Source organism: Phodopus roborovskii, unplaced genomic scaffold (assembly GCF_943737965.1).
Source record: "Phodopus roborovskii unplaced genomic scaffold, PHOROB, whole genome shotgun sequence".
Classification (NCBI taxonomy): Eukaryota; Metazoa; Chordata; class Mammalia; order Rodentia; family Cricetidae; genus Phodopus; species Phodopus roborovskii.
The window spans coordinates 392,748-416,990 of record NW_026126549.1 but is presented as its reverse complement, the minus strand read 5'-3'; the positions used below and the strand labels follow the sequence as shown (position 1 = coordinate 416,990).

Below are 24,243 nucleotides of genomic sequence, written 5' to 3'. Positions count from 1 at the left end.
ATTTCTTGCCATCGCTGCGGTTGCGAGTGAGTACGTGGAAGTGATGGTTGTCGCTGACAGTGTAGCTCTGAATGCTGTGGTTGCCAGTGTCTAGGTCCTGCGCCATTTTCAATGGGAGTATCTTTCCAGGAGCAGTTATTTCTGATATTTTAAGGAGCACCTCTCTGGCTGGGAACTCTGGGGCGTGGTCATTTATATCTGTAACTCTCAGGGCAGCCTGATAAAACTGCAAAGGATTGTTTAGTAACACCTGGAAAGGCAGCATACAAGGTTCAGTGGAGCCACATAGCTCTTCCCTGTCCAGCTTTTCATTGAGCACCAAATCTTGGGTCTGTGGGTCAAGCTGCAAATACTGCCTGTTCCCCTTGAAAACCACTCTAGCGCCCCGAGCAGCCAGTTCTCCCTCTCTTAGTCCCAAGTCCTTAGTCAAATTGGCCACAAACGTGCCACTTTCTGTCTCCTCCAGAATGGCATACTGAATTGATTCTGAATCCACCTCCCATGAAAGCATCAATGTGATTAAAATCATCACTTGCCTTGTATTGCACCGAGCCTTTTTTGGTGGCATCTCTACTGATACAGGAGGGAAAATCCCTTTCAACTCCTAATCACGGAGGTAGATTTGGTCTTCCGGAAAGTCTTTGCTGAGGAATTTTTGGACTTGATCTTACAAGTCCCTGGTGGCTCCTCTTCTCCGGAATGCTTTTGTCTTAGCTGCAGTAGCAAACGGTTCTGTATTTTGCTTCAGTTTCTGGGCGAAACGGAAATCCAAGGACCCTTAGACTTCTTACTCATTCTTTTAGCCTACACCGCCACCATGTGTTCAAATCAATAACTTCATGAGCTGTTTTCAGATGAACACTGAACATTATAAAGACTGAGCATTATACTTTTATCCAAATCTAAGCATTATAAAGACTTTTGAGTTGAGTCGGTGTTTTTCAAACCAACTGTGTAAAAGGTTTCTTAGGGGTCTTCTTTGTGTGTGCATGCTTGTGTTTTGTTTTTAAGTTGGTTTTCAAGCTCACTCTAGATCTTTAGTCAAATTGCCCGTTGATCTAAGGGGAGTTCATACTTCAATCTCTCACGTGCAGGAACATCTAAGAATCACTCTTCTGGCCATGAAAACTTTCCACAATCAACTTCGATTCTTTAGCAGTGCAACTGATCTTTGTTGAGTTCTGCAAATTCGTGCTTTTGAGGGGTACACGATTAATTGTCCCAATAAGTACACCAACAAATTATTAAAATGCAAAAGTTGATCAGAAACATAAATGTTGAACTAAAGATGAAGTTCTCTAAAATCTATGAGTCTTAAATAGCATGAAAAACAGGCTGTGTTACAAGAACACATGAGAGCAGTAATGGTAATCATAAAGCTATTGAGGGCGAAACTATGGCCAAAAATGTACATATGATAGCAATACCTAAACAAAATGAATAATTTAAAATAGGAATTAGGAGCAATTTATATGGGTCATAAGAACTTTAAGATTTAATTTCATTTCTAAGTGAGTAGAATTGGTCATGGTTTTGAGAAATCTGTTTTGGTATAAACTTTCATTGTACAAAATGTCCTCATGTTGATTGATCAAAGACCAAAGTTATTGTAAGAAATGACATGATGCATAAAGTGACAATTATGCACAGTGGTGCACAACTATAATCCCAGTATGTAGGAGTCCAAAATGGATGGATAGCAAGTTTGAGGGAAGAAAGACCGCTTTTCCAAAAACAACAAACAGAAATGCAGACAATGTCATTGTTATATTCTGTTACTGTCTTGCCTTTTTCTGATAATACGAATTAGAAAGTGTCTTTAAATATCATTTAAAATGTGAGTGAGTACACAGGCAAGAACATAAGATATGTTAAATATGATTGATTTCTGATGGAATTTGTATTCATTTAAAGATAAATACTATTAAGGTGAGAAAACTTTATCTTACATAAGAGCCAAGACAATAGGGAATATATTAAAAATATTTCTAAGTAAAATAAATAGAATTAAAATCTAATGGTTGAAATCACTTTATAGCTAGAAATTGCATATGTGCATCCAACAAAATAAAGAGAATGAGAATATCAATATCACAGTCCTCCAGGGTTTACTCAAAAAACTGTTTCTGAGTATGGACATTTCTTGAGCATGTGAATTACAAATGGGACTAATGGAGTAAAACCCAACAGTCATAAATATTATGGATGGGTTTGGCCATTTCTAGATCATTTCTGAATGTTCCTCTAAATGGTCTCATGGTTAGTCATTGTTGTTGGTTGAACTGGCCTGAGGAGTACCAACAAGATTGGTAAAGCTGACTCCTAAAGTGGGAAATCCCATAGTCTGGAGCCATAATTAGAGAAGAAAAAGGCCACCAAGTAAGCAATCTCTCCTGTGGGTATTTTTCCTTTCATGATGGAAGGAAACCCTCAGTCAAAATAAACCCTTCTTGCTATCTTTCACATTTTGTCAGAGCAGTGGAAGGTCTGACTAACAAGGGGGGTTCTAAGTTCTGATTCCAGTTCAATGGCATACTTATCTCCCAAAGTCCTTTATTTACTCTGTGGCTACAGTAGCAACAGGTGTCTTCAAATGTGGCTTATAAAATATTCCCAATGTCAAAACAAATTTTTAATCAGAATTACAGAATGTGTTGAATTTAATATAGACAAAGAAAATTCCTTTGAAAGGGTTGTTTTTTACATGAGAAAGTATCTTCATATTACTCCCAAAAGATACCAGTTAAGTAGCATGTCAAGAGACTCCCTTTTCATGAAATTACATTTTGTAGTAAATTACATTAGATCTTTACAGAAGAATACACCTCTGCTTGCTCTCCTATTCTTTTAAATAGAGTTGAAAAATCAGACAAGGCAAAAGCCCTCATATTGACCTTGGCTGGGCCAGACAACCCAATAATAGAGAAAGGGCCCCAAGAGCAGGCAAAAGAGTCTGAAACACTTGTTACTGTTAAGAGTCCCACAAAACACCAAGATAACAGCTAGAACATACACAGAGGTCCTGGCACAGAACCATGCAGGCCCTGTGCTTGCCACTTCAGACTCTGAGAGTCCATATGAGTCTTGCTTAGTTGATTTGGTGGGCCATGTTGTCCTCTGACTCCTACGTATTTCCTTCCCCTCTTCTGTGGAGTCCTGAACTCCCAGCTCTGAGCTGATCCAACTATGGCCAATTTCATAAGGTAAAATTTACAGAAATTGAATTTCACCAACCTTGACCATCTTAACAATTGTGGGATGTTGGAAAACTTTAGGGTGAAACAGATGTAAAAAGAAACAAAAAGAATGCCATTCATTAAAGCTAAACTTATTAATCAAACACTAAAAGAACCTTTTTGTTTAATCAGACAAGTACTCAATACAGTGACAGAGATATAAGAACAGAAACTTGAGATCATTTTAAGTGTGCTACTTAGTGCATATAATTAGCAGCCATGACACATTATCTATAGATTATAAAAAATACTTAGTGTACTAAGACTGACAACATAAAATTGAGAAATTAAATTAAGTGAACTTATTAACACTTCTAAAATCTGGGCGCTCAAGATGAAAGAATTGGCAGGGATAATTTTATTGTGGGGTTTCTGGTTTTTCCTCACAGATTGCTTTCTTCCTCTGGTATCTTCACATGATTGTCATCTGTGTTCTCTCTCTCTCTCTCTTCTTCCCTCTTCCCCTCTCTCTACAAACTTTTCTTAAAGACACCAGATCCCTTCTTGTTAAGTTTCTATCATAAACACATATTGTAACATAATAATCTCACTGGAAGCTTTATCTCAGCTGGGCATGGTGGCACACAACTTTAAACCCAACACTTGGGAGGTGGAAGCTGGAGGATCTCTGTGAGTTCTAGTCCAGCCTAGTCTACATAATGAGTTTCAGGTCTTCCAGAACTATGTGGTAATATTACTCTTCAAAAATAGCACCAGAATTAATGGCAGTACATACTAGGGCTTAAATATATTAATCTTGGGCTGCTAACAATTCAACTGACAATAATTAAAAACATCTTAGTAATAAATGAGTTGTTAAAAAGAACTTTTTAAAAGGGTTGAAAGTGCTTTTGAACTGGGAAGAGTTTTGATGGTTGAAAGCACTTAACTACACAAGAGTGAAGACCCAGCCTGGTTCAAACCCCCAAAACTCACATAAGAGCTAGACACCCATGGCAGGAACATCTATATTTCTCAGTTCTCCTTTAAGAACATGGGAGGCAGATATCAGAGAATCTCTAGAAGCCCTGGTGCCAGCTAGGCTGCTACATATAGCAGAAAAACAGCAATGGGACCCTGTCTGAAATAAGGTGGAAGGCTATCTAAAGGTTGTCTTCTGAGCTCCACAAACATCTTGCTTCAAACATGCTTGAACTGTAGACATACACTCAATGGTTGTCAATGAGACCAGGATTTGGGAAGGATCTGAACAAAGTTGTACATGCAGATTTTGCTACTTATACTGTAAGTTGGTACAAACAATTTTGAAAAATAGTTGGAAATATCTACTGAAAGTTTACTTACGGAACTCTACCCCCAAGAAGTGAATGTTCATCACAATTACAAACACAACCTAGCCAAATATATGTATATTTGTACATACATACATACATACATACATATATTTATATATGTTCATAACTTACACCAAGACAAATGAATAACACAGTAAAAAATTGAGACATATTCCACTAGGATAATTTATGTCAATAACAATAAAATAAGATTGAAAACTGGTATTAGGCATACATTTATAAACACAATGTAGAGTGAAACTAGCTTAACACACAGCAGTTGGTACCCTAGAAGGAACCTACATAAACCCCAAAGCGGCAAGACTATACAATTGAAAGTCAGCATGTTTGCTATACTTGGGCCAATAGTGGTTGTAAAGAATCATTTATGTGGCACTTGGGATGTTAGTAATGCTTTATTTTCCCCTGGCATTGATGGCATGATGGATTCTTATCTTGTGTAAAACACATTCAGCTGAACATTAGGGTTTTCTTTATCATCCTATAATTTGAGTTGAAGGCTTAACTATTTCTTTGGCCACAGGGATAAAGACTGAACAACAACAAGAAACAACTGAGCATGATAGAGTGTTCCACTGTACCATGTTTTCTTAGACATGGTTTGCAGCATAATTTATAACCATTCCATCAACAATGATTTAAATAAAGAAAACGATATAAAGCAGTTTGCATTTTCAACTTAGATTCAAGTAGAATACACAGAAAATACAACTAGTATTTGATCTTTATTCAAGAAAACTTTGCCACAGCTGAATCTGACTGTTCATGCTCATAATCCCAACACTTAGGGCAACAGAAGCAGATGGATCACCACAAATTTTCAGCCAATATGTACTTAGCCATTCATAATCAGCTAGGGTTAAAAAGTAAAACCCTACACTATGTCAAATAACAAAACAAGTCAGCACTAACAATGAATGAAGTTCCTACTGCTTTCAGCAAATACCAGTTCTAAAACAAGAGCCAAATATAGAATGAAAAAGAAAAACCCTCATTCACGCATTGGTAGGGCATAGAAATATAAGCAAACTGCATGGAAGTGGGGTGCATGCCTTTAATCCCAGCAATTGGGAGGCAGAGGCAGGCAGAGCTCTGTGAGTTTACAAAGCTACACAGAGAAAATCTGACTCCAAAAATCAAATAAAGAAAGAAGAAAAAATAGAAAGGAAGAAAGAAGACAAACACAATGAAGTAGAATCACACTTTCTATAATAGGATGAAACTTGAATAGAAAAATCCAAAACAAAAGATAAACATCCATTTTCAATATGAATCACTGCACTCTACTCAGGAATAGTTAACAAAAATGAGGTAAATACTTCAAAAAATAACGGCTTTAATAGAATTCAAAGCTATTGCGCACAGGAGCATTTTCACTTTCTTCAGCAATAGCCTGGGTCTGAAGGTTAGGAAATAATGGTTTAAAAAATTTAAACTCATTTGTTCCAGTACCTCCTTTCAGACACACCTCATACTGGTAGCTCTGAGACAGAGTCCCCGAGCCACCGATGTTCATCAAGTGACCAGGAAATTGTCCCTCAGGCAAAGAGCAATCACGCACAGAGGCCTCGGTGGCCCTCCTGCATAGCCTCACACCCACGAACAGGAGCACAGACAAGAGGAAGAGAGAAGACACAGACGCCAAGGCTATGACCAAATAGAGGGTAAGGACACCATCTTCATGGGTTATGTCACGTGCCACCTCGGGAAGAGGCAGGTAGGGCTGAGAGAAGCCATCCACCACCAGCACGTGCAGAGTAACACTGGCAGACCTCTGAGGATCGCCATTGTCCTTGACCAGCAGCAGCAGCCTGTGCTTGGGAGCATCGCGCTCACTCAGGAGCCTGGAGGTGCGCACCTCACCATTGTGAGCCCACACATTGAACAGCCCTGGTTCCGTAGCCTTGAGCAGCTGGAATGACAGCCAGGCATTCTGGCCAGAATCGCGATCCACTGCCACCACCTTGGTGACCAGGTAGCCAGGCTCTGCTACCCTGGGCAGCAGCTCAGTGCAGGGCGCAGAGGCGTTCTGCAAAGGGTAGAGCACGAAGGGCGCATTATCGTTGGCATCCAACACGACCACGCGCAACAGTGCTCGGCTGCTGAGGGCTGGTGAGCCTTGGTCTGTGGCTTCCACATGGAACTCGAAGGTCTGCAGGGCCTCATAGTCCAGCGCCCTGAGCGCGAACAGCTGCCCATTGTCTGCATTGATGGAGATGAGAGAGGAGAGGGCCAGCTGCGGGTCATGGGTGGGCAGCAGGGAGTAGGTGATACGGGCATTGGAGTCTGAGTCTGAATCTGTGGCGCTGATGGTGCCTATGTGCAGGGCAGGACTGTTGTTCTCCTGCACAAACAGGGTGTAGGAGGTTTCAGTAAAGGCAGGGGCGTTGTCGTTGACATCGGACACCTGCACTGTTATGGTGTGCTGGGTTGTGAGCCTGGGTGTGCCCATGTCGGTGACTGTGATGGTGATGTTGTACTCAGCTCTGCTCTCTCTGTCCAGTGGACCCTCTGTCATTAATGTGTAATAGTTCTTGAAAGTGGGTTTTAAGAGAAATGGGAGATCGTTCTGAATAGAGCACACCATCCTTCCATTGTCCCCAGAATCTGGGTCAGAAACACTGAAAACAGCAACTACAGTCTCTGGCAAGTTTTCTGGGATAGGGCTTGTGAGCTTGGAAATGGTCAGCTCTGGGGCGTTGTCATTCACATCCAACACCTGTACAGCCACAGTGCATTTCCCTGAAAGGCCTCCTCCATCCGTGGCCGCAATTTCTATGTTATACAGGTTAGTTACCTCGAAATCCAACTCTTTGCTAAGACGGATTTCTCCTGTGACTTCATCTATTACAAATGGTTGAGAAGCTCCACCACCTTGAAACAGAGAGTAGGCTACATTCCCATAAGGTCCCGCATCTAAATCCCTGGCAGAAACTGTCAATACTAAGGCACCAAGGAGGCTGTTCTCGGGGACCTGCACCTCATAGAGCGACTGTACGAACTGGGGAGCGTTATCATTGATGTCCATGACTTCAATATGAACTGTGATGGTCCCAGACCTGGGCGGAGACCCCCCATCCACAGCAGTGAGTGTTAAAGAGAGCTCAGGCTGCTCCTCCCTGTCCAGGGCTCTGTCCAGCACCAGCTCTGGGTATTTCCTGCCATCAGAGCGACTGTGAGTGACCACATGGAAATGGAGGTTGGGGCTGATTGTGTAGTTCTGAACAGCATTGCTCCCCATGTCAGAGTCCTGAGCTGCCTTCAGAGGAAACACAGTCCCTGGATGGACATTCTCGGGGATTTTTAGGAGCATTTCCCTGTGAGGGAACTCTGGAGAATGATCATTTATGTCTGTGAGCTGCAGGTCAGTTTGGAAGAACTGCACAGGGTTTTCCAGTATGAGCTGGAAGTGCAGCACACAGGGTTCTGTCACCCCACACAGCACCTCGCGATCTAGTTTTTCCTTTAAGAGCAAATTCCCAGTCTCTGTATCCAGCTGCAAGAGCTCTTTGTTTCCTTTGTAATGGATTTGCGCCCCTCTAGTGGCCAGTTCTCCCACCCTGAGCCCCAGATCTTTTTCCAGGTTAGCCACCAAGTAGCCAGTCTCTGTTTCTTCTGGCATGGAGTACCTAATTGCTTCAGAGCCAACCTCCCCCAAAAGCAACAATATAGTAAGAAAAAAGACTTGCCTTTTCTCTAGCGTTTTTGCTAGAGCTGTCTCCATTGTTCATAGGCTGTCCAGGGGATGCTGCTCCTTCAACTCGATTACAATCCACTCATGGGGGTTCGTGAAAATATTAAGGTAAATTGAGTTACAGACACTGTCTCCCCAAATTCTCCCAGTAGCTGTTCTCAATACCTTCTCCTTTAAACAGCCTCCGAAGTTCTGTTTCTCAGCTTAATGAGATGGCAACCTCGTCATCTGCAGAACCCATTCTTGATACTCTTAGCCTGCAGCGCCACCAAGCGTCCTTATTTGTTCTTGCATTCCAGTTTGCTCTTTCCTCCAAATTTCAACCATGATGTGTTTCAGTATCCATTTAATGTGTGTGTATATGTATGTGTGTATATATATATATATATATATATATATATATATATATATATATCCTGAATTGTAGGTCCAGTTCTTAGCAATTGGAAGTTCTAAATATCATATCATTTTTCTGAATTCAGGTTTGGTTGTAAGAATAAATTGTAGAATAAAAGAAAATGTCATTAAAGTTTTACTGTAGGCGTTCTGAGTAGATAAATAAATGAATCAGCTTTCTTGTGTAGGTTTATAACTTGATTATATATATACATTTTTATATGTTGCTTTGAAATATAACATAATCCAGAAGAGGAAAAAGTCATAATTTCATAACCCACTGAATTTTTATAATATTATTTAGTACTGCACAGACAAAAAAATAATAAAATAAATAAGCCAAATTCCAAGAGATTCTGGCCTGCTATTTTGGTTACTTTGCTTCTCTAAAAGATAAATATTATTCAAATGTAGTTGTTTCTAGACCATCAAATCATGAGAGTTCCAGTTGTCTCCTATCACTTTTAACTTATATGTTGTCTTCTCCATATTTAGAACTTTAGTGCTTGTGTGGTGACTTCACTGTGTTGTTTTCTCCTCTTGATTTTCTTTATGTGACCCAGTTTTGTGACACGCACCTACTGGTTGTTGGTACTTGTGTAAAATCTGTCCTCTTCCAGCAGGAGCTCAGCCTTTGCTCTTAGCTTGATAGAGCGCTATCTTGTACAGTCACTCTAACTCCAACAGGCACTAAACTTGGCCAGAATTCTCTGATGTCCTTAAAAACAATCTTGACAAATTTCAAGTTGCAAGCAGGAATTCTCTACATCGACTTGGCCGGGCAACTCCCAACCTGTAGACTTTGTACTTTGTACAGAATCTCATTCTGCCTTCAGAGGGTTTTCAAGTTATATTTTTAGTCTTCTCTCCTTGGATGCTGAGTTGACAAGTGTTCTGGGCAGGAAAAACTGGCCCTGGGCTCGAGTTTTCCATACTGTAGGAGACTACTTAATTATGGTGTCTATATCAAGAACCTATTGATTATTCCTTAAACAAATTGTCTGTAAGACTGAGTTCTCTAATATAAGCGGCTTCCTGTTGTATTGAAGGGATAATTTCCAATATTTGTTCAGTTTTTATGGCTGTTTTCCGATGTCAGATAATCCATCTGTGTTGGAGGGGAATTCTGCCAAACACATGAATAATATATAACTTTGTATTTTAAACTATACAACTGTTTGTGACTTTTGATTAAGGAGGAGATTGAACCTAGGGATGTGTATCTATTAGGCAAATGTCCTACTATGGGACTACAACAGCAGACCTTGTTTTTTTCAGTTCAGGCTGGCATCCTGAATACTGGACGTCATACTAGAAGTGGTATCTTGGCATGTAACCAGCAGGTCATTAGAGTTATCTGTCATATTTGAGAATTGCATGTTTGTTTCTCTTTGCTTTTTCTCCTTTTTTACCTCTTTCTCACTTTAATTTTAAAATTACATAACCAAAATTACACATCATGGAAAAGAGAGGGTCAGCAATTTTATTTTTATATTTCATTACATCCTTAGGGGAGGAAATATTAATTCAGGGAAAGGTGAAAATACTTAAACCCCATAGGAATGACACTTGAGATTTAAAACATACAAGGATAAACATGATTTATGTGTATACATTATGTTCAGGCATGAAAACTTCATTAAGGGAAATCCATTGCTTTGTACAATGAGTATATACTAACTAAAAAGTAAAACATAAAAGATATTAGATTATAAACCAAGCTCTTCAATTGTTCATATTCTGGCAAAAGTTGAATAAAGTTTTCTCGCAGTTCTATCACATAATGGGTTTTTTTGACTCATTTGAATATAAATTCAGTATAATTCAGTTTAATTCATTATATTTCAAGTCAATTAAGAACCAATACTTTTAGTATTATGTAATAGGCAGCACAATTGAAATATTAAATTAACTGAGAATAATTCAAGGTTACACCAAATAAAGCAAGTGATAATTAAATATCACAAAGGAATTATTTTGTTTTGCATATCTACAAAATAATATAAAGTGAAAGTTATCAGAACTGATAACCAGAATCAAATAGAATATTGAAATTTCCAGAAATCTCCAGAGTGTTTTGAAAGGTGAGGAGAAGCTGCAGGAAAACTAAAGGAAACACATACATTACTACAAACTAGAACAGGTCACAGGGAACATCACACTTAGAATGCACAGGTCACTGGGTGTGGTCTGCACACAGGCTGTCTTGGTTACATTTCCCATTCATAGGGTAAGGTAGAAAGGGTGTTTGGCTCACAGCTCAAGACTCCACTATGCTAGGGAAGGTAAAAGTCAAGAGTTTCACCAAGATCACACTTCATCTCCAGGCAGGAAGAAGAGAGAAATGAGGCTTGTGCTTAGCCCAGTTTGTCCTCCTCATACAATCCAGGATCCCAGCCCAGGGAATGGTGCTACCCACAATGGTCTTCCTACCTCAGTTAACCTAGTTTGATAATCCTCCATAGGCATGCCCAGAAGGCAGGTGGTTCTAGAGAACATTCCAGTTCACACCCGTTAAACCACTCCATTTACACATTTATTCATAGACCAGAAAGATGAAATGAGAGAGCTTGTTTGGAGGTTTTAGCAGGGGAGTGCAGCTACTCATATACCCTTGACCGAAGACTGGTCCTCCTCTATTTGGGGATGGTCATCCTCTTTGACCCAGTGCACAGCTTTAGGAGGGAAGCACATGATGCTGTGAGGGAAGAAAGGGACATTGACCTAGCCAGCCAGATCAGCCAAATCAACCCTGGTGATCGATATAGGCCAGGCAATCAAAGCCAGATTGCCCTCACATCCATGGGAGCCCATTGCCTATGAAGGGACACTCTTTCAGCCTAGATACACAGGGGAGGACCTAGGTCCTGCACCAAATGATGTGTCAGACTTTGATGATCCTTTATGGGAGGCCTCACCCTCCCTGGAGAGTGGATGAGGGCTGGGATGGGGGATTGGAGGAGGGCATGGGAGGACTGGAGGGAGAAGGAATTGGAGGGAGAGGGAACTGAGATTGGTATGTAAAATAAGATTGTTTTAATTTAAATAAAATTTTATTTAAAAAAAGATAATATGAGACCATGAAAAGTCTTGATTCTTTGGAGGATTTCAGGGTTACTTCTGCTATTCAGATTAGTTTTTGAACAGTACTGTGTCAAGCAATGATTTAACAGGTGGGGTTGTCCATTGTTTTTGTGCTTGGAAGTTTACCTAGGACCTGGCATGTGTGTATGCTCCACCACTGAGTACACCCTCAGTCTCCAACACTTTTGTTTAGTGACAGAGGTGAAAATTAATAATATGTAAAGTTATCACTTTAATATTTGCAAATGAGATTTTTTAAAATGAATGTTTATAGAATAATTGCTAGGTATATGGTGGACAACTACTGCAGAAAACCTCTACCATATGTGATCCATATAAGAAGAAAAAGGCTACAATTCTAGTGTCTTAATATTTTAATACACTGAATGTTTATAATTTGGAAGACAAGTATGTTAATTGTTAGACTCAAGACTCCTCAGGGTAATTGTAAGGAACTTCAGCTGTGAGTAAAGCTCACTAACTGAATGTAAGGTGAGCACATAAGAGGTCCTATATTTAATATCCAATAGAAATAGAATAAAGTGAAAAATATGAAAACACCTTGGCCACAAAAAGTTGAAATTTTGTGATTAAAACAGGTAAAATAGTAAGTAGCATTTGGGAGACAGAGAGAGATGGATGTCCAGCAGTTTGAAACAAGCCTGGTAAACACACAGAGTTCTAGGATAGCCAGACCTACACACTGAAAAAGACCAACCAAACTAACAAACAAAACCCAAAACAGGTAAAGTAAAATGTACATTGTTATGAAATATTCGAGTAAAATCGAAGTTGAAATACATAAGTTGTGTTATTCATATCCATTATATGTGAAATTACTGAAGTATATATGAATAAAGAAATTTTAAACACATTTTAGGAATGGAGGTCAAGCACATGCTTCAATTCTAATGTCAACACTAAGATAAAATGATTCATTTTCAAAGAGAACAGTACTGCTAGAGATTCACTGAACCAGATAAAACAACTAACTGAATACAAAGCTATCACTGCAGTGAGGACTTTCCTTGCATTCCATCACAGCAACCCGAAGTAACATGTTGGAGATCAAGGGTTTAAGAAATTTAAACTCACCAGTCCCAGAGTCTCCCCTGAGGCACCTCATACTGGTAGTTCTGGGACAGGGTCCCAGCGCTACTAACATCCACCAGGTGACCAGGAAAGTGACCCTCAGGAACAGAGCAGCCACTCAGAGAGGCCAACCTGGCTCTCCTGCACAGCTTCACCCCCACAAACAGCAGCACAGACAAGAGGAAGAGCGAAGACACACATGCCAAAGCAATGATCAGGTACAGTGTGAGTGAGTCCTCATCATGTGCATGGTCCCGCGCTACCTCAGGCAGAGGCAGGTAGGGCTGAGAGAAGCCATCCACCACCAGCACGTGCAGAGTAACACTGGCAGACCTCTGAGGATCACCATTGTCCTTGACCAGCAGCAGCAGCCTGTGCTTGGGAGCATCGCGCTCATTCAGGAGCCTGGAGGTGTGCACCTCGCCATTGTGAGCCCACACATCGAACAGTCCTGGCTCCGTGGCTTTAAGCAGCTGGAAGGACAGCCAGGAATTCTGGCCAGAGTCTCGGTCAACTGCCACCACCTTGGTGACCAGGTAGCCAGGCTCTGCTGCCTTGGGCAGCAGCTCCATGCAAGGTGCAGAGGCATTCTGCAAAGGGTAGAGCACGAAGGGCGCATTGTCGTTGGTGTCCATCATGAACACCCTCACCAGCACCTGGCTGCTGAGCGCTGGTGAGCCTTGGTCTGTGGCTTCCACACGGAACTCGAAGGTCTGCAGGGCCTCATAGTCCAGCGCCCTGAGCGCGAACAGCTGCCCATTGTCTGCATTGATGGAGATGAGAGAGGAGAGGGCCAGCTGCGGGTCATGGGTGGGCAGCAGGGAGTAGGTGATACGGGCATTGGAGCCTGAGTCTGAATCTGTGGCGCTGATGGTGCCTATGTGCAGGGCAGGACTGTTGTTTTCCTGCACAAACAGGGTGTAGGAGGTTTCAGTAAAGGCAGGGGCGTTGTCGTTGACATCGGACACCTGCACTGTTATGGTGTGCTGGGTTGTGAGCCTGGGTGTGCCCATGTCGGTGACTGTGATGGTGATGTTGTACTCAGCTCTGCTCTCTCTGTCCAGTGGACCCTCTGTCATTAATGTGTAATAGTTCTTGAAAGTGGGTTTTAAGAGAAATGGGAGATCGTTCTGAATAGAGCACACCATCCTTCCATTGTCCCCAGAATCTGGGTCAGAAACACTGAAAACAGCAACTACAGTCTCTGGCAAGTTTTCTGGGATAGGGCTTGTGAGCTTGGAAATGGTCAGCTCTGGGGCGTTGTCATTCACATCCAACACCTGTACAGCCACAGTGCATTTCCCTGAAAGGCCTCCTCCATCCGTGGCCGCAATTTCTATGTTATACAGGTTAGTTACCTCGAAATCCAACTCTTTGCTAAGACGGATTTCTCCTGTGACTTCATCTATTACAAATGGTTGAGAAGCTCCACCACCTTGAAACAGAGAGTAGGCTACATTCCCATAAGGTCCCGCATCTAAATCCCTGGCAGAAACTGTCAATACTAAGGCACCAAGGAGGCTGTTCTCGGGGACCTGCACCTCATAGAGCGACTGTACGAACTGGGGAGCGTTATCATTGATGTCCACGACTTCAATGCGAACTGTGGTTGTCCCAGACCTGAGTGGAGTCCCTCCATCCACAGCAGTGAGTGTTAAAGTGAGCTCAGGCTGCTCCTCCCTGTCCAGGGCTCTGTCCAGCACCAGCTCTGGGTATTTCCTGCCATCAGAGCGACTGTGAGTGACCACATGGAAATGGATGTTGAGGCTGACTGTATAGTTCTGAACAGCATTGCTCCCCATGTCAGAGTCCTGAGCTGCCTTCAGAGGAAACACAGTCCCTGGATGGGCGCTCTCGGGGATTTTTAGGAGCATTTCCCTGTGAGGAAACTCTGGAGAATGATCATTTATGTCTGTGAGCTGCAGGTCAGTTTGGAAGAACTGCACAGGGTTTTCCAGTATGAGCTGGAAGGGCAGCACACAGGGTTCTGTCACCCCACACAGCACCTCGCGATCTAGTTTTTCCTTTAAGAGCAAATTCCCAGTCTCTGTATCCAGCTGCAAGAGCTCTTTGTTTCCTTTGTAATGGATTTGCGCCCCTCTAGTGGCCAGTTCTCCCACCCTGAGCCCCAGATCTTTTTCCAGGTTAGCCACCAAGTAGCCAGTCTCTGTTTCTTCTGGCATGGAGTACCTAATTGCTTCAGAGCCAACCTCCCCCAAAAGCAACAATATAGTAAGAAAAAAGACTTGCCTTTTCTCTAGCGTTTTTGCTAGAGCTGTCTCCATTGTTCATAGGCTGTCCAGGGGATGCTGCTCCTTCAACTCGATTACAATCCACTCATGGGGGTTCGTGAAAATATTAAGGTAAATTGAGTTACAGACAGTCTCCCCAAATTCTCCCAGTAGCTGTTCTCAATACCTTCTCCTTCAAACAGCCTCCGAAGTTCTGTTTCTCAGCTTAATGACATGGCATCCTCGTCATCTGCAGAGCCCATTCTTGATACTCTTAGCCTGCAGCGCCACCAAGCGTCCTTATTTGTTCTTGCATTCCATTTTACCATTTCCTTCTAAATTTTAACATTTAAGAGTTTAAGCATCTTTTTAATTTACACGCGAGTATGAATTTTAAGACCACTTTTAGAAATTGGAAGTTCTAAATATAATTTTATTGAATTAAATTTTGCTTGTAAGAACACGTTTTAGGACAAATTCATTTGGCATTAATGTTTTGTCATCAGAGTCCCAAGTATATGAATAGCTCTCTTGTGTAGGTTTACAATTTGTTTTGTTCAAGAAACTAACGACAATGTACATATAGAAATTTTATTGTATACTTTTTATACATCCTTTGAAATATAACATACATCCAGAAAGGAGAAAAAGTTATATTTACATAACCCATTGAATTTTTATACTATCACTTAGCTCAGCCTAGATAAAATAAAATAAAATAGGCTAAATTCCATGAGAATCTGGCCTTCTATTGTTTGGTTACTTTGCTTCTCCAAAAGATATACCTTTTTTTCATGTGTAGTTGTACCAAGACCATCCAAGCACAAGCACGAGAGCTCCAGTTATCTCATATCCTTGTTAGTGTTTGGTGTTGTCATCTCGACTTTCATAACTTTAGTGTTTAGTGTGTCGTGACCTCATGCATAAACTTAATAAGCATTTGCCTGTCTTTCATGAGTTGATGCACACTTTTATGTTGACTGTCCATCAGAATAGGGTCTTGTGAGGAGTGTGTTCAGGTCTTTTATATATGTTTCTGATATGGGGCTTCTATTTGCTTGCTTGTTGCTCTGAAGAAGTGTTTTGTGTTTTCTGTATAATCTCTTTTTCAGATACATATGCTAAAACATTCCCCACTCCCTGCCTTGAATATTGTTGATAGCGTGGTTTGATCAATAAAATATCTTAATTGCGTTTAGTTTAATATTGTAATACTTTTTAATTTTGTTTAATACTTTTAAATTCTCCATAGTTTAAGGTCATAAAGTGTGTAGATTCTGAAAGTTTGCTTTTCATTTATAAACTTATTCACTTAAAATATGTCTTCAGTGAATTAAGTTGAGGTTCTTGATTTCCAAATGCCTTTACATCATGTTACAAAGATGAGGACTATCACTGTCCTGAATCAGAGTGGTTACAGGTCTGCCTCAGTGTTCCAGTTTTCTCTCCGATGGTCATGTAATACTCTTGTCTTCAGTACTCCAGACTTATATCACAGATTTTATTGAGATGAAAGTCTCATTTTTAAAGGAGTCTACTTTTAAGGAGTGGTTATAAAAATCAGATAAAAGGACCTGGAAATGCAGATATTTCCTCTTACACCATGTGCAGCCTTCCTCACTATAGGTATCCCCTGCCGAACTGGTAGGTTTCTTACAAATGATGTGCCTATGTGTGTACCACTGAATCCATATTTTAAATTAGGACTTCCTCTAGGTGCTATTTCAGGTGTAGGCATGGCTAAATTTAATCATACATGCACATACTTTTTAGAATATCAGTTTCAGTGTCTCTTCCCACCCTTCCACCCATCGCTAAATCTATCTCTATTATGTCTTATTAGAAATTTTGCAAATCACTGACAGTTTTACTTCCTTTATAGTCAGAATTTTACAGTATTCTTTTTCCCCAGCTTGGCGTCTATGACTTACTAATATGCATATAAATTTCTTAATGGCTTTATGTAGATTGATGCCTCATTTCTTTTTGTTGTTGAATAGCAATTTTCCTTATGGGACCCCATAGAGATAGAGGACTGCAGCATCCTCTGGAACTAGACTTACAGGTGGATTTGTTGAGACCAAAACTGGATCCTCTGGAAAAACAGCAAGGGGTCATAACCACTGAAACACCTCTCAATGTCTCCTCCTACATTTTAAAAAGACTTGTTTTATTTATTTTGTGTTTTGCATATGTGAATAAATGTCATGAGAGTGTGAATGTTCCTTGAAAATGGTGTTGCATCCCTAAGAGCTGGAGTAAGGCAGTTGTGATCCCCTAACAAGGGGAGGTGCTGAAAACCAACCTCAGATCCACTTTCCCTAAACTGCTGAGCCTTCTCCTCAAGACTTAAAAATGTTCCCTATTTATTTTATATCAGCATGCATTCTGTATTCATTTATTTCCATGAAGTTTTACCATTTATAGAGTTTTATGACACATATATATTTTTATTATGGAACTGACTTTGAGTCTTAAGTTATCAATTGTCTTTCTACTTACTTTCTAAATTGTAACTTGTTCTGAAAATATTAACCATTTTATTTTAATGACATATGGGTCTTCTAGGTAATTATGTTATGTTTTCTCCTCTTACTTTTCTTTATATTATCTGGTTTTGTGGTGTACACTTACTGATTGTTGGTATTTGTGTAAAATCTGTCCACAACCATGACCCCATTTTCCCTTCCAGCAGGAGCTCACCCTTTGCTCTTAGCTTGAGAGAGCACTGTCTCTAACTTTAACAGGCACTAAACTTGGTCAAGGATCTCTGAAATCCTTACAAGCAATACCTTTTGACAAATTTCAAGTTGCCAACATGAATTCTCTACATCAACTCTTCCAGGCAGGTTCCAACCTGTAGTCTTTATGTTTTGTACAAAACTTCATTCTTCCTTCAGAGGGTTTTCAAGTTATATTTTTAGTCTTCTCTTCTTGGCTACTGAGTTGACAAGTGTCCTGGGAAGGAAAACTGGCCCTAGGCTCGAGTTTTCTACTCTGTCAGACGTTATTTAATTATGGTGTCTATATCAAGAACCTATTGATTATTCCTTAAGCAAACTGTAATACTGAGTTCTCATGTAAGTGGCTTCCTGATGCATTAAAGGGATAATTTCCGACATTTGGTAAGTTTTTATGGTTTTCCGATGTCAGATAATCCATCTATGTTGGAGGGGAATTTAATCAAATATATGTATAATTTCTAACTTCAATTTTAAAATATATGAATTTTGTGACTTTCGATCATGATGGAAGATGTGGATAATTTTTCTTCCTAATACTAAGGAGATTGAACAGAGGAACTTGCACTTATTAGGTAAATGTCCGACTGTTGGACTATAACAGCAAACCTTAGCTTTTTCAGTTCAAAATTGTATCCTGAGTACTGGACACTGTTTACTCTTGCACTCTGAGTACTGGACACCACACCAGAAAAGTGTGCACGCAATGCACACTCTTGGCATGCAATGAGCAAGCCATCAGAATTTTCTGCCATATTAAAGTCTTACATTTACCTTTTCTCACTTTTATCTCTTTCCCACTTCAATTTTAAAATTAAATAACCAAGAATTACATTTCAAGGATAAGGGATGATCAGCAATTTTCTTTTTATATTTCATTACATGTTTAGGGGAAAAAACATTAATTCAGGGAAAGATGCAAATACTTGAACTCCAGGTGACACTTGAGATTTAAAAACAAACAAAAGGTAAACATGATCAATATGTATAAATTTGTACAGGTATGAAAACTTCATAAGAAATCCATTGTTTTGTATAAAGAGTACACCCTAACTAAAAAGTAAAATATATAAAGATACTAGATTATAAACCAAGCTCTTCAATTATTCCTACCCTGCCAAAAGTTCACCAAAGTTTTCTTGCCACTGTATCCGTACAAATTTACCAAGTTGTCAATAAGCTTAATCATAAGTTAATTTAATTCAGTTAAATTCATTATAGTTGAATTAAAAACCAATTATTTTTGTACCATGGAACAGTGAGCACAACTGAAAAATTAAATTAATTGAGAATACTGTACTGTTATACCAAATAACAAAACAGGAGATATAGGGGTTCCATAGTTTCCATTTGAGTCTAGGGATGTTTTATATTCTTCCAATGTCTTTAATGGCTCACTATTCATTCACATCTGTATTGTTTTGACTCTTTGTATTTGTTTGTTTCTGTGACTTTTCACAGTTTTAGTCCACCATGACCTGACTATTATCAGCTTTCATGGTATTAAGGGCAAGCACCAACAAGCTCAGCTGTCATCATTACACAGTTTCAGGCAAAATGGAAGCATTAGGCTCTTACATCTTAGTCTAACTTCCTTAGAACTGGTTTTCACAACCAATCATAGATGGTGTCTAGAGCCACCCAGCACAGCACCTGGCATCTAGTTTTCCCCACACCATTTATTGGATAGGTCACCTGTCCCTCAGTTCCTCTGCTTATCACACATGTGACAACACAGTTACCTTCATATACACATGTTTCATTCCAGGGTCTCTCTTATATGCACTGATGTCTGTCTGTTTTCTTTATGGAACTATGTGTTTTTAATACTATGGCTTTGCAATACAGATTAATACCCAGCATTATGATGCTTCAGCTTGGTTCTTTTCTGTTCAAGTTTGATTGGCTGTTTATGAACTTTCATGGTTCTATATAATGTAGGATGTCTCTGCTTCCCCCACACACAAACTCTGTATGTGTATGTGTCGATAATTTATCTTATCGATGTTTTATAATTTTTACTGTGGATATCACTTAACTCTTTGACTAATTTTATTCCTAAATGGACTTTCTGTAGCTATTGTAGGTGGGATTGCTGTCTTGATTCCCTTATCAAAACTTTCTTTATTGGCATATAGCATGACTATAGATTTTTTAATATACCATTTATCTTCCTACTTTGATGAATTTACTCATTAGTTCTAATGTTATGGTGGAATCATTGGGCTTATCAAAGATTGGCTTGTCATCTGCAACAGTGATGATCTGACTTCTTTCTTTCCAATTTGGACCTCTTGCATATCTTTAACTTACCTCACTACTTTGGCTAGGAATCTCACATGGTATGCAGTAAAGGTGGGAAAGTGGGCATCCTAGCTTGCTCCAGATCTTAAAAGCTTTCAGCTCTCTAGATACTATTAACTGTTGGCTTATTATAAGTTCCTTATTATTGTTGAAGTATGTTTGGTCCTTCTTAACCTTTTCAGCATTTATATCATTAAAGGATGTTGAATTTTTATCAAATGCCTTTTCTACATATATTGAGATGGTTATATTTTGTAGTATATTTTTTAATGTGCTATATCAGAACTCTGTGCCCTTCCTTGGGTAGCCCGGAGGACTATAAGTCCTGCCACAGAGACACTTGCACACTGTGTTAATTGCTGCACTAATCACAGAAGCTGGGAAATACCAGTCCAGAGCTATGGAGTCAAGACATGACCATGACCCGAGACAGCTGAAGACAAGAGCCAACATAAATCTTTCTTCCTTTAAACTTGTTTTTCTCAGGTCGATAGAAAGTTGATCAACACAGAATTTAGTCCTTGGAGCAGCTCAGCGTTTGAGGTTCTCACCCTTGGTGCCACTCATGGAAGGACGGGTGGCTCAGGAAGGCCAGGGGGTCTGATTGAAACCATCAGTTCAAGTTGCTGCCTGTGTGGGTGGGTGTTATGCCAGGGACTCTCGTACTTCTGCCTCTACTTCAGTTCTGGTCACACCCATAACTTGTTTTGAGCCATGGCCATTTGCAGACATCCTTCTCAGCCTAGCCAGTGGCCTTGTGCCCTTCACACTGGCTCCTCCTTTGTCCCTCTAGAGGAGAATGTGTGTGAGCCACCACAGAGCCCAGCACCTTCAAGTATTACCCAGGGGGACACTGCCCACCACATTTCCAATTTATGATCCTTTTATAAGATGTCTTTACAAAATTGTGCAAATTATTTGGCAAAAGGTCCTTTCCTCATGGTGCTGTTTTCTCCACTGGTCTATGGCCCAGCTTAGCTGTCAGGTGTGTGAAAGTTACAAACAGAAAATAATTCATTTTCCTCTCTAAGGGAAAGAGAAAATGTTCTCTGCCTCTCGGGAAAAGTTATCAACTCCACAGATGCCTAATCCGAGGAATCCATGTTTACACGGCAAGGACACTTACTGCCTTTTTATCTGTGGGGTGGGGGAAGGGGGGCGGCTTCTGCCGCCTGGGTGAAACCCAGGTAAATCCGCTTGTGACACCAGATATTGCGGTAAATAAGGATCAGGATAAACGAATAGGCTGAATAGATGTTTATTCAGGGAGAAATAACTTACAACCTAGACAGATGAACACCAGGAAATTCAACCCGATCCTCTCCTGTCCTCTGGCCAGAAAGAAAGCGCCTTTCCTGGCCCCCTCCGACCTCCTTCCACAGGTCATTCCGCCCATGGCTCCACCCCCAATGGGCGTGGTCAGTGCCACAGAACTATCTCACTACAACACCGAGAAGTGTTGGAGTCTTTGTTGTGTAGCTCACCTCTTGGGCTTTGTACCTCATGTGGATTCTGTGATGCTTACAAGACGAGAATGAAAAGTTATGATCACTGTAGGCTTAACCATAGCAGTAGTGCAGACACGGCTCTGATGACCTGTCAGCAGCAGGGATAAATTTAATCTTTAAAATAAATCTAAGAATGGCAACTTCAGGGACTGACCCAGAAAATATCCCAGAATGAGATCTGGCTTCACAAGTATTGTAAAACCCTATGGACAGGTCATAGCTGTAGCCATACGAAGGGAAGAAAGCCATTTCAAACATTTTCTTATTAAAAACATTAGGAACAAATTAGAACCCTGCCAGGCCCAGCAACTGCAGAGGATAAACAGCAGGTTCCTTGCAGGCTCTGTTTCAGAAGTTGTGAGAACTTCAAAATCAGCACTAATTGTCATGCTCCTGCTTGCCCTGTGTGGACAGAGATGAGCTGGATCTAGTACCAAGGTTGTCCATCTGTGGGCACAGCTTGGTGCTTCATTTGTCAGTAGCTGCTGGCAGACTGCATGGGAGGTGGCTGACATGTGGATGTGTTGCAAGTATCTTAGAACACACATCTTAGGTACAGATGGCAAAGGCAAGGGTGGGGATGAATTCACACCACATTTGATATGGCAAGTAGGAGTGTTTTGACACTGTCTGGCAGAATACACTTCCTTTGTCCACATTCTTGTTGTACCAGGACTTCCTTTGGGAATTTTCTAATAAATACTTAGGTGCATATTATTAAAAAAAGAATCAAGGATTAAGGAATTTACATTTTGTCTTATTTAAGCTTTTGCAGGGGCTCTTCATGAGCTTAACATTTCATTTTCTGCTTCTACCACATGTATTTATCTATTGATCTACTGAGGAATCTCAGTTACTTTAAGTTTTTGACATTTTTGAATCAAGTCTCCAGAAGCATCCATGTTCAAATTTTGTACTTTCTGTTCCTTTGCATGAATACTATAGAACATGGTTACTGGCTGACACAGTAAGTAAGAGTACAGTCAAGGTTGCAAAAACTACCCAACTGTCCTCCAAAGTGGCTTCATCAGTTGTCATTCCCATCACCCAATAATCAGAGTTCCTGGTGCTCCACAGCCTCCTCAGCATCTGATGATGTCAATGTCCTGTAATTTGGTTGTGGTGTCTCAATATTATTTGAATTAGCATTTCTTGGAAAGACACAATTTGTAACAGTTTTAACACTCTTATTGACCATCTGTGTGTCTTGTTTGCTGAAGTGTCTTAGAGTTTTTTTTAACCTGGCATTGGTTTTGTCATTGTTGAGTTTTTAAAAATCCCATAAATTGTACACAGCCATCCTTTCTAAAATGTGTGCTTTGGAAACATTTCTCCAATCTGTAGTTTGTCTTTTCACTTTCTTCATAGGATATTTTTCAGAAGAAAAGACTGTTTTGAGTTATCCAACATTTTCAATTCTTGTTCTGTGGACTATTCCTTTGTTGTAACTTCAATTTTACCCTCTTTAAAAATTAAAAAAATATTCTGTTTGTATTTTTACATGAAATATATATGAAGAAAAGACCTAAATGTATAAGATTTTATTGTTTTTGTAAATTGAGTGGGGAGAACTAGCTTTTCACCTGTTGAATCCTTTAGTTAGTGACCACTGTGTGAGTATTACTCAATTTATTTTGATTCAGCATTTTCCCCAAAATGTTGTACAGTCTTCAATGCAATAGTGATATGGCCAGTACATTTTGTTCCAGTATTTCAGCTACATTTTGAGACTGGGTCTCATGATACAGCACTGGCTGGCCTGGAGCTCCCTATTAAAGACCAGGCTGGCCTTGAACTTAAAAAGATCTTGCCAAGTTCTATGTCCTGAGTGGTGGGATTAAAGGCATATGTGCCAACAAGATGAGCTACAGAAGGCTTTTAATTCCTTATTTTCTGTCTAAAGTTCACTGTTTTACAGCCATATCTACATGAATATAACTAGGCAGAATTACACAATGTGCTTACTATTGAAAATGACATAAAACAGTGATAATTCAATAAATGCGCTGCTGTTCAATCATGAGCAAAACAACACTTATCTTCTAGAACACAACTTCATTTGATTGAAATTTTGAGTTAAAAGTAACTGAGATCACATTACACATATGGAAGAAATGGAAATAACAAAATTCTGCTGCTGATTCTTTTATCAAAAAGCCATAGCTACCAAATAATGTAAAGCAAAAATCTGAAGTCATGATAAGAGGAACTAGACAAGATTGTCAGAATCCAGAAGAAATTTCTTCTATTGGAAGGTAGGATAAGGTGCAGGAAAACCCAAGACATAATAATATTATGCTTTAGCTTCTCTTCAAGGGTGAGAAGGAAGGGACAATTCTGATGCTTCATCAGATCTAAATGCTGCAGAAGGAGTCAGGACATAAGAAAGATTTGCATATTTCTTTTTAAAAAGATTATGCTTATCAATGGGTTAACAATTTTATTTCATGAAGAAAGTAACATTAATAAAAAATTGTAACCTTGATATTTTTGGAATACTTGCAGGCACATAAATAAAACAAGCATGCAAATAATCTAATGACGAGCATCTTGACTTGAATTTGGCAGACCTAAGTATGCTAATGCTAAATAAAAAAAAACAAAACTAAGCATTCTAGCCTTAAAATAAAAAGGTATATGG

The 24,243-nt window shown here is 39.9% G+C and overlaps 3 protein-coding genes and 1 long non-coding RNA gene across 7 annotated transcripts in view; 1 reads left to right on the top strand and 3 right to left on the bottom strand.

The window, feature by feature from the left end:
* LOC127234094 (protocadherin beta-2) overlaps window positions 1-24,243 on the bottom strand; it is a 124,524-nt gene that overhangs the window by 35,852 nt on the left and 64,429 nt on the right. The gene's annotated exons all lie outside the window — the stretch shown is intronic.
* LOC127234104 (uncharacterized) overlaps window positions 1-24,243 on the top strand; it is a 128,028-nt gene that overhangs the window by 46,617 nt on the left and 57,168 nt on the right. The gene's annotated exons all lie outside the window — the stretch shown is intronic.
* LOC127234093 (protocadherin beta-4) overlaps window positions 1-24,243 on the bottom strand; it is a 98,703-nt gene that overhangs the window by 54,861 nt on the left and 19,599 nt on the right. For 3 of the 4 annotated variants that reach the window (XM_051200821.1, XM_051200824.1, XM_051200823.1), the window contains exon 3: window positions 6,325-6,410. The exons of the other annotated variant lie outside the window; for it this stretch is intronic. In XM_051200821.1, the coding sequence (XP_051056778.1) occupies window positions 6,325-6,410 (86 nt within the window). The remainder of the gene's footprint in view (window positions 1-6,324; window positions 6,411-24,243) is intronic. 4 annotated transcript variants of the gene reach the window in all.
* The window catches only part of LOC127234099 (protocadherin beta-6-like), a 58,484-nt gene continuing 46,955 nt past the window's right edge, over window positions 12,715-24,243 (bottom strand). Inside the window, 2 exon segments of the mRNA XM_051200829.1 lie at window positions 12,715-12,847; window positions 12,849-14,438. Coding sequence (XP_051056786.1) covers window positions 12,715-12,847; window positions 12,849-14,438 — 1,723 coding nt within the window.